The sequence below is a fragment of the Clytia hemisphaerica genome, unplaced genomic scaffold, assembly GCF_902728285.1.
Source record: "Clytia hemisphaerica strain Z4C2 unplaced genomic scaffold, Clytia hemisphaerica genome assembly, whole genome shotgun sequence".
Lineage (NCBI taxonomy): Eukaryota > Metazoa > Cnidaria > Hydrozoa > Leptothecata > Clytiidae > Clytia > Clytia hemisphaerica.
In genome coordinates, this window is record NW_027104114.1 from 1,814,121 (window position 1) to 1,825,535 (window position 11,415).

At 35.4% G+C, this 11,415-nt stretch overlaps 1 protein-coding gene across 1 annotated transcript; it reads left to right on the top strand.

Annotated features, from left to right (window-relative positions):
* The first annotated feature begins 7,218 nt into the window (after window positions 1-7,218).
* Window positions 7,219-9,569, top strand: LOC136813444 (protein Jumonji-like). Its single transcript, XM_067069965.1, has one exon. It carries the CDS (start codon window positions 7,261-7,263, stop codon window positions 9,388-9,390), a length of 2,130 nt encoding a protein of 709 aa, XP_066926066.1. The 5' UTR covers window positions 7,219-7,260; the 3' UTR covers window positions 9,391-9,569.
* The last annotated feature ends 1,846 nt before the right edge of the window (window positions 9,570-11,415 follow it).

Here is an 11,415-nt window from a genome sequence, read left to right on the forward strand (position 1 = left end):
TCTCGTGTTCGCAAGGCGAAAGGATTCTATAGACGCCTCAAACCCATACTAGTTATGTAAGAAGAGGTGAAGACTATCAATCCGCTGCTCAAAAGAATATCGTACTCTTTTTCCGAAAATCCCAAACCCCAAAGAAATTCCGAAAATCCAAAATTCCATAAATCTAAAAATTACAACTTAAAACGGATCAAAACTGAAAATACTGTGAATCTTATGACGAGGACGTCATTTTGGCCCTGAATGTCGTCACCGAAAGGGTAATAAATTTTTAACATTACTAGAAATGAAATCGATTTCTAATTGATGATCCGATAGATTATATCGATGATTACCAATCCAATGAAGACTCAATAAGTAATAGTTATCGCATGACTTTGAGTGCAAAACGAGAAATATTTTACGAGCGAGCGAGGCGAGCCTTTTTATTAAACGTAAAATTTAATATATTTAATCTTTTTACAGAAAGTTAATTAAAGGAAGCCAAAATTCCCGAGTTCAAAAAATAAAAAAAACTCGGATAGTTAAAGGAAGCACAATTTTCCGAGTTAGAAAATCAATAATAACTCGGAAAGCTAAAGAAAGCAAAAATCAAATTATAAAAATGAAAATACTTCCGGGTCTCTTTAATTTCGAATGTTTTGTTCGAAATCTTGCTAGATTCGAATTTTTAATTCAAACAAAAACTTCGACGAGTTCCCGCGAAATTATGCACATCAAAATAAAGAAAGATTTTGTCGATCAGAAGCTTCAAATAATTGCAGCAGCTTTTTCAGAATGTGAAATTATTATAATTACAGTATACACAGAAAAAGAAGATGTATGTATTTTTCGATTGAGAAGAAATTTTCATTATTGCGTTCTCTATCAGATTATAACACTTTTCGATGTTTTTCTTTGATGCATAGCTGAGAAAATGCATACTGGTTTAGCTATGAAGTCTGCTGAAACAACATTTTTGCAACAAAACTAATTGGGGCGAACTTCTCAACTTTAACTATCGTCAGCGTAAACGTGTCGAATTTTCGAGTACGAAGTGTGATTGTTGAAGATGATGTGCAAAGCAAAGACACGTTTTGTGAGGATTGGAGAGACAAAGAGACTTTTTTACAAAACCCCCTCTTCCTGGTTTAATCAAAGACATTGAATTCCCCGTTTTGGTTATGGGAAATATTCTTGACAAGTATTAAAGATTTCAGTTTTTATTGCATTGATAAAAAAACTGTTTGTTTTCACGACGAAGTGCGATAGCTGAATTTATTTGCTATGGTCGTGTCACGTGCGTGTCGAGTATTTTGTAATAATTTCTATATTTCATCAGATTTATTTCACTGAATTTTTGGAGAATGGAGTAAGAGCTGCATCAAAATATTTTTTTTCTTTTTTCCATTATGTATTTATTCCGAGGTTCAGTCTTTTCGGCTGTTTTTTTTGATTTTCTCACGCTGCTTACACAAATGTTAATCAATTTTATTTAAGTCGTCCTACGGCCTTCATAACACCCGTCTCTTCATTGCATTCTCGATAAATTTTCGCCCAAAGAGGGGTAGCCATTCCAACTCCTTTCAATCTCGAGTTATCGCAGTTTTGTTTGAGACGCTCAACTGAAAAGCTAAAGTTCAGCAAATTTGAAAATCGTGCTCAAGCGGTATAAACTCTTCAATCTCATTCAATAAAATTCCCATAGAAGGGGTCAACGACCTCCCAATCCTTCCAATCTACGTTTTTCTTTTTTTGTTTTGAGACGTCATCAACTGAAACTAAAATTCAGCCAAATTTGAAACAATCAAAGCCTCAAACCTTCCCAATCATTCCCATAAAGTTCTCGATCTAATGAGGGGTTAATTGGGGCGAACTTCTCAACTTTCAAACTATCGTCAAGCTGTAAACGTGTCGAATTTTCGAAAGTAAGAAGTGTTGATTGTTGAAGAATTGATGCTGAAAAGTCAAAGACACAGTTTTGTGGAGGATTGGGAGAGACACAAGAGACTTTTTACAAAACCCCCTCGTTACCTGGTTTAATCAAAGACATTGAAATTCCCTCGTTTTGTTATGGAAAATATTCTTGACAAGTATTAAAGAATTTCAAGTTTTTATGCATGCATTGATAAAAAAACTGTTTGGTTTTCACGAACGAAGTGCCGATAGCTGAATTTATTTGCTATGGGTCGTGTCACGTGCGTGTCGAGTAGTTTTGTAATAATTTCTATATATTTCATCAGATTTAATTTCACTGACTTTTTGGAAAGAATGGAGTAAGAGCTCATCAAAAAATATTTTTTTTTTACGTTTTTCCATTATGTATTTATTCCGAGAGTTCAGTTCTTTTCGGCTGTTTTGTTTTGATTTTCTCACGCTGCTTACACAAATGTTAATCAATTTTTATTTAAAGTCGTCCTAAGGCCTCATAACACCCGTCTTCTCTCATTGCATTCTCGATAAATTTTCCGATCCAAAGAGGGGTTAGCCATTTCCAAACTCCTTTCCAATCTCGAGTTATCGCATTTTTTTGTTTTGATGACGTCATCAACTGAAAATGGCTAAAGATTCAGCCAAATTTGAAAATCGTGCTCAAGCGTTATAAACTCTTCAATCTCATTCACCATAAAATTCCCGATAGAATGAGGGGTCAACGACCTCCCAACTCCTTTCCAATCTCACGTTATTGCATTTTTTTGTTTTGATGACGTCATCAACTGAAAATGGCTAAAAATTCAGCCAAATTTTGAAGTCCTACTCAAGCCTCATAAACCTTCCCATCTCATTCCCCATAAAGTTCTCGATCTAATGAGGGGTCAACGACCTCTCAACTCTTCTTCAAACTCGAGATATCGCATTTTGAAGTTTTTCCCAAACCCGTGACGTCAGTGGGTCCCTTTACCCCTAATGTTATCAACGGTCAATTCGCGAATTTTGAAATTTTTGCGGTCAACAGGTACCTTATACCCCAAGGGTCCCAAAAAACCAAAAAACGTCAATTTTTTCCAAGGGAAAGTGGGTTTTTAAATTTGTGAAAGATTGACACTGCAACGACTTCTCTTAAAAACGCTAATTTTCACGAAATTTTCAAAGTTGAACCATTCCAGAGGCTAAACATGTTGGAATAGCGGCTAGACGAAAAAAAAGGTGAATTTCCATTTTTAGTACCCGCATATCATTGAAATTTTGTAAATTTTGCTTACGCGCATGCGTTTGCCAAAAGAGTCGCACTCCGCTCGCTAACGCTCGCTCCGTGCGTAATAAATTCTATACCATGCACTATTGTCTCTCATACAAACTTATCTTCCTTAGGATTTTTGGAAGATTCCTTACTCTAAAGTTTTTGTGCTTTGTGACTCAATTTAGCAAAACTTGTAAAATTTTATCCACTTCAAATTTTATCCAGGTAACTCTTTCCAGTTCTCACTAATCCAATTTTTTTTGGAGTACATTATCACTACAGAAACTCTGCATAACTTCAAAATTCATAATGAAATTTCTCTTCAAAAATTGATTGAAAAGTAAATAATGAAAAAAATGTTGTATGTCTTCATACTTATCTTTCTATTTATTTGATTTTTAAGGAAATTCTTCCCAAGGGAACTTGAAGAAGGAAAACAGATTCGTTTTGTGTATGCTGGTAAAATATTAACTGGTGATCAACAAAAAATAGAGACATTTGGTATAAATAAACCCACTGTGGTTCAATGCGTCATATCAGAACCTAACTCCAATACCACAACTCCTGGGCAAGGTGGTGGCGCACCACCGCAAGATACAGATTTGGACTTATCAATGGTAATGTATATTATGTATGGAATTTTATTGTTGAGTTCGTGGAGTATGATGTTTTTGTTTGAAGATTGGTTTTCCAATATGGGAATATTGCTGTTATCAATGCTATCAGTTTTTGGATATTTTTTGCTACTGTGATGTAGTGAAATGTGATGTTCCTCTGTCTCAGATGGATTTCCGTCTCAGAGAGATGTGAAGAGAGAGAGGCTTTTCCACCCTTAGAAGTTAGAACAATCTAGCAAAATATTTAAAATCTTGGCAAATTTGTTTGTGTTGAGTTGAGTCTATTTTTTTGTCAGAGATGAAAAAATTTGCTTCAACCACTGTGCTTTAAAAATTAGCCAACAATATTTCTTTGTAATTTACTAATGGAGGTGTAGTTACTAATTAATGAGGTTTTGGGTTTTTAAGGACTGTATAATAAAATTTTCTTAAGAGTTTTCATGGTCTGGTACTCTTTAGTTTTTAAGTTTCAATTTTGGGTTTTTTCCTAATTTTGGGGAAATTTATTTGTAGTTTGACAGACTTCTTTTTTTTTGTATTATAAGGAATGATTTTTATTGCAGTAGTAAACCTTTTCAAAAAATTCATTTGTATACTTTATTGTACATGCATAATATAATTGTTTTCATTATTAGCTTTCTTGACATTTTTTATTCAAACTTTTATTTAGAGAAAGAATTTTGAATCCCTATTTTTCTAGACAAACTTAAATGAAATGGAGCCTAGATTATGGAACTTGGCTTAATATTAATTTTAAACACATGAAATTTATTGCTATTTGATGCAAATCCTTCTCTTAAGTTATCTCCAAGAATTGATCGATACCCAGGGGGGGATACTAGGTTTTGCGAGATGACAGGTACCAGGTATGCCAGAGCTAAAGTTCGAGAGACTGAATTGTGAAAATTATGTCTTTCTTTGACCTTTTTGTCACCCTTAGAGAGACTATTTCCCTAAAATGTTTGCTAAAATTTTCAAACTTTACATACATTTATGATCTTTTGAGGAAGTCGATTTTTGAATTTGGTAATTTTGTAACCCTTAAAGACTCCATTTGCTTTTTAAGAGTTTTTGTACCCCTTTGAGGGACTTTTGAGGGTGTGAAAAAGGGACCATTTTGACTCGCACATACCCAGCACCCATTTTAAGCATCCCCCTATCGATACATACTTTCTCTTTATTTCACTTAAAGAATAAAATAGTGGGGTCGTGGCATAATTTACGGGAAAAAAATCTATATACTAAAAGTCTAATTTTCTATGAGCCGTGGGGTGGCCATTATGGATTTTTGAGATGGGGTTTTGAGAGTTACGTGACCGACTGTTTGGATGGGTGTGGGTGGGTGGTTGAAAACGAAAGCGAAAGTGGTCAGGGGAAGAGTGTGAAAATTAGCGTTTTTGTGAAGAAGTCATTGCAGTGTCAATCTTTCACAAATTTAAAAACCCACTTTCCCGTGGAAATAATTGACGTTTTTTGTTTTTTTGGGACCCTTGGGGCATAAGCTACCCGTTCACCGCAAAAATTCCAAAATTCGCGAATTGACCGTTGACAACATTAGGGGTAAAGGGACCCAATGACGTCACAGATTTGGGAAAAACTTCAAAATGCGATATCTCGAGTTTGAAAAGGAGTTGGGAGGTCGGTGACCCCTCATTGGATCGATAATTTTATGGAAAATAAGATGGGAGAGGTTATGAGGCTTGAGTGCGACTTTAAAATTTGGCTGAACTTTTAGGCGTTTTCAGTTCATGACGTCATCAAAACAGAAAAAATGTGATATCTCGAGATTGGAAAAGAGTTATGAGATGGTTGACCCCTCATTGGATCGGAAATTTAATGGAGAACAAGTTGGGAGGGGTAAGAGGGGGTATAGAGCGACTTTCGAAAATAAATGTATTCAAACTGAGGCATTTTGGGTCCGATGACGTCATCAAAACCTTAAAAATACAATATCTCGAGTTTGATAAGGGTTTAAGCAATGGTTGACCCCTCATTGGATCGGAAATCATCAAGAGAATCTTTTCAGTCAATAAAGAAATACTTTCAGAGGAGTGAAAAGTTTATTACCCTTTCGATGACGTCACTTAGGTCCCAAATGACGTCACCAAACATAAAATATGCAATTTTTCAACCTTCAATCATTGATAAGTGGTAATATTTCGTTTTTGGGCTTACAATATACAAATCAGATCTTTTTACCCTCCCCCGCCATCCAAAGGGCTTTTGATGTGTTCAACGACACTCTACTCGGCGGGTGCGACGCCGGGTGACGGCTAGTAAGATCTAGCTGAAACTTTCTCCAGACCTTCTCTATAGGATGGTTATGCCTCAGGAAAAAATCCCCTAAAATCCCACTGGTGGAACGTCCCTTTTTTGGGACATTTCTTTTTTCCCCAGGCAAAACCCTAAGGGCAAAAGCCTAAGGACGAAATTTTTTGATAATTTCAAACTCATTTTCAGAGATTATCAAGTATACTATTCGAAAGCTCTCAAAAAACTCTATAGAAGACTTTTAAACGGGCATAGCCGATTTCATTACCTAACTCAAGATAATTCACGCCGAAGATGCTATTTATGGTCAATTTTAGACCAAAATGTGGCGAAAAGTGGAACTTGCGCATGAAATATCTCATGTTAGGTAAGGAAATCGGCTATAACCGTTTAAAAGTCTTCTATATAGTTTTTCGAGAGCTTTTGAATGGTATACTTGATAATGTCTGAAAATGAATTTGAAATTATCAAAAAATTTCGTCCTTAGGCTTCTGCCTAGGGAAAATAGAAATTGCCCAAAAAAGGGATGTTCAACCAGTTGGATTTTAGGGGGTTTTTTCCTGAGGTATAAGCATCTTATAGAGAAGGTCTGGAGAAAGTTTCAGCTAGATCTATTTTTTTTCCTACAAACAGCCTGTATTTTTGTAACACGACCACACTAAAAGGAGAGACATTTTTCCCAAAGTTTCTTGCTTTAGTTGGTCAACTGAGGACTGCAAGAAACTTAAAGTATTGGGAAAAAGTTTCTCCTTTTATTTTCAAGTATGGTATCACTCTGTTGAGTGAACTACAGTGTTGAGCTCTTGGTTAAATTTGTATTCAGTTGTACATTTACTCTTGTGTGCTTAATTGTAGGGGAGATGGAATATGCAGGAGGGTGGGTACTCGAGATAAAAATCAACAAAATGGGGTAGTCATAATTAAGTGCTTGACCTAATTTTGCTAAAAATCCCTAGGAAAATGAAGGTTTTTGGCCAATTTTTGGCACTTTGTAGCATTAAGGTCATTAAATGGGGGGGGGGGGGCATTAAAAAGTGATATGGAGTGATTTTTTCCAAAAATTGCAAAATGTCCCCCCTACAATTAAGTACACAAAAGTAGTTCTCTACATTTTACGTATTTGCTTCATAGTTCTCTATTTTGTCTAAATCATTCTTTCTTTTCAACAGTATCTAAATTACAAAAAAAATAACAAAATAAATATTACCAACAACAATGATGAGGAAAAGTTTCCGGTTGAGAACAGCCAAGGAATCAGTTGGTTTGAAAGATTCTCATAAGCATGTACACACACGGACAGCTCAACGTAAATTTGCCAGTAATGTTCATACACCATTCGAAAACCAAGTTCAGTCCATTGATACAGAACCTGTTCCTGAGGTTGTTGATCAAACTCCACCTAAAACTGAAGATTTTATCAATTTTTTGTGTACAAGAGATTTATCATACCTTCCAAAAGATTTGGAGATATTTGCCAATCCATCTAATGCTGTTATCCCCGATGAAGAAATGGACAACTTCTTTAAAGGCGAAACTAACGCTGAGGACGCTTTAGAACCACAAGATACCACTCCACCCGTCAACAAATTTCAACCTGCCCTACCGCCCACAACTGGTGATAATGAAACACATTCCCCAGCAACAACAAAGCGACAAGAGAAAGAACCATCACTTGAACCAAAACCTAAAAAGCCATGTTTTATTGAATCACAGCAGAAAGAACCAGAGAATTCTTTTATTATGGTAGAGGAAATAAAACCCACTAGTAATGAAATGTCTGCCTTGTTTCCTTTTGTTGGTAAATTATTTGAGGAAACTGAATCAACACATAGAAGTATCGTTGTTATTCAACCAGATCAAACATGGAAATGTTTCTCATACGTTCAAGAGAATCTAAAATTTGAAGTTGAAGTATACCATGTCCATCGGTTAAAGCATCCTGCTGGCAGTAATTTCACAACACTACAATGTTTGCGGAAATGTTTTGAGAAGAATGAAGAGGAACCTTTTAAGATTCCATCTGTTGGTCTGGTTGAAGTTGATTTACCCTATTTGATGGAGGTTGTTAGTAATTTTGGTGGTGTTGATTCTGTCAACTCTGACCAGAGTTGGAAAGAACTTGCTGAACAATTACATATACCTAGATCAGCATCTCGGCGTGCTATACAGCTAGAGAAAATTTACATGCAGTATGTTTTACCATATGAGTTACTCACTGATGCAGAGAAAAGTCGAATTGCATCTGCAGCTAAAAATGAAGCCAGGAAGCATGATGAAAAAAGTAATATTTGTTCAAAGAAGGTATCTATTGAGACTTTCCATCGAATGGCTTGTAACGTTGCAACGTGTTACGAAATCAAAGACATGTCTGCTGAAACTATTGAAAATCATTTCTGGAAAGTTGTCAATTCTAGTAATCGACATACAGCAACATACGCGGGTACTTTAGATTTATTATCTGATCCCCAATCGTACCAGAATGCTAAAGCAAAAGTATTTTGGAAATTATCCACAGTTTATAATCATGAGTTATCTGCTTTAAAATACCTTGGCAAGGTTTCACAAGTTAGCTCACCGTTTTTGTTAACTGAGAGCGTGTTTTCAACCAGTGGATTCTGGGAGATAGATGAATACGGATTTTACATTCTGTCTTATCTACATTCAGGATCTGATAAGATCTGGTACGTCATCGAAACACCAGAATCTAAGATTGAACAAACAAAGTTACAAAAGCTTATAGATGAGAATCAAATACATAATACCTTTTCAATGCCAAATGAAATTCTGGAAAAAGGTTTTACAGTGAAACGTTGCGTACAAAAAGAAGGACAATTCTTGATTCTAGAACCAAATTGTTATTATTTCACTATCAGTACTGGTTATTCGCTATCGGAGATAATCAATTTTGCACCAATGTCATGGTTAGAAGATTTCAATGGTTTCGAATTCGACGAAGATTCTTTCATAGAAACGAGAATGCTTTTGAATTATACAAATGATGTTTTAAAGTGTGAAAAAACTACTAGTTATAATAAAGATTTCTTGAAAGAGAAACTTGACCAGTTGAAAAAACTGATTCTAAACTTGCAACAGAAATGCCAGAAAGCTGGAATCACCAGAACTAAATACACCAAAAACGCAACTAGAGATGCTGCTCATTGTTTTGAATGTGAATGTAACTGTTACGTTTTAGTCATCTCATTACCAGATAACCCTGATGAATTCTATTGTAATATTCATGGTTTTAAATTGAAACGTTCATTGAGGACTAGTGCTGTTGCGACGTTTCTCATTTCACCGACAAAACTCTCACAATTGATCAATCGCATCGACACTTTGAGTTAGATTGGAAAATCTTTAAGACTGGTAGACAAATCCTTAACTGTAAATTCTTTTCATAGCTGCTCTATGTAATTTCCTTCGAATGTCTTACATGTAGAGAAGAAATTTTTTTGATTTGAATATTATTTTTAAGGTGATTTACCAGGATTTGCTGAAAATTTCCTATTCTCAAGGTTAGTGAAATATTTTAAAGGAAATGATGAATCCATGAACAAAATGAATATCCTTTAACTCTTTTATCTCATTTTAAATTCTAATTTTCAAACTAATCTTCTGTTACTGTTTATACCCTAAACGTCATTCGCTTTAATTGTGCACTAAATTGTTGTTTTGTTTGCCAAGCCATTTTTTAACTTACTCTTTAACTAGGCGTTTTCAGAAAATGTACCAAAAATCCACCGGGGGTGGAGGATATAACGTTTTTTGGAAATTTACCCCCGGACATTGAATTATGACCTCCGGACAACAGATGTTACCCCTCGTACAAGCGTCAGTTGACCCCCCGGGCATTAAATTAGCCCTAATCAGAGCAGTTTGCCCCCAAAACAAGGCAAATTCTGAAGATTTTTCACTACCGCCGGACAAAATATCTAATATAATCTCCACCCCCCATTGTACAAAAATTTTCTGGAAGAGCATTATGATCTTTTTTAAATGAAGATGAAAAATGAAGAAGTAAAAAGAGAAATAAACATTTTTCTTTTCTGGTGTGGAGGTACTTTGATGTCAGCTATATAATACCTTATTGGCATAGTGGGCAACACCCCTCCAACCCCCACCTGAAAAAGATCACCCCCACCTACATAGGGTTACCCCCACCTGAAATCTCATATCAGCCCAACCCCCACCTTTTTCAGAGCAACCTCGCCGGTAGAAAGGGGCTACACCATACTCCAACTCATATGCACAAAACGGCGCAATCGAATCACACCTTCGAATTTGGAGGTCTTGTTCCTTTTAGGAACACTAAAGATCCCAGTTAAAAGTCCTGAGGACTACAAAGTGGAAAGGAAAAGACTGGAGAAAAAATGAACTCTTTTTAACCTTCAGAACTTATCACAGTCATTTATTTATATATTTATCTAGTATAGTATGTGGAAAGTTGAAAAAGACAAAAAAGTACAAAATCAAACGAAGTTAAATACAGAAAACTTGACAACCCCCACCTGAAAAATGTTACCCCACCTACATAGGGTTACCCCCACCTGAAATTTCTCATCAAACCAACCCCCACCTATTTTTAAAAATCTGAAAATTCTCAACCCCCCCCCAGAATTCAGGGGGGGGTGCCCACTATGATTGGTATTATATTTCGCGTGTTACAAAATTTCGCGATTTTTTTAGCCAAATTTCGCGATTTTTTAAGCCAAATTTCGCGAAATTTAATACCGTTTAAATTTTTCAAAAATACGAAATCGCGAAATTAAATACACGCGAAAAATGTTCAAAATAGGTCGAAATCGAAAATACTTATTTGTTATGTAGTTTTGTTACAATTTTAGGTATGTTTACTCCCAATACGTTGTGGTTCAAGCGAAATCAGGCATTTTCTTTCTTTTTTCCCACTTTTTGAAAATGCCCAATTTAGTGAATCGCGAAATTTAATACACGTGAAAATTTCAAGAAACTGGCAATCGCGAAATTTTGTAACACGCGAAATATAATACCAATATGGTAATTCTTCTTTTTTTTCTTCATCAGTTTTTACATTTCTGTTCCTAAATCCTGTGATCTTATAAATAAGAATGAAATACACAGGCTGCAAAATTAAGTTATTAGCTAAAAGTTGTAAAGTAAGTAATATGGGAATAAAATCACGTGAACTTTTCGAGTAATCGCACGATGGGTTATTTTTTCTTATTTGGCACGCCCTCAAAGAGAGCAATTAATCGTTAATCACACTCTCCAATGCCGCGCCAATGTTTACAAAATTGATTTTAATGTTTTTTCTTACATTTTTTTTGCATCGAAGAAAGAAAGAAAAACAAACAAACAACAATAAAAGAAAGACATAAAGAGAAGAAAAAA

Bases quoted from the DNA above. Each gene is read 5' to 3' on its own strand.
- LOC136813444 (XM_067069965.1), top strand. From the start codon at position 7,261: ATGATGAGGAAAAGTTTCCGGTTGAGAACAGCCAAGGAATCAGTTGGT.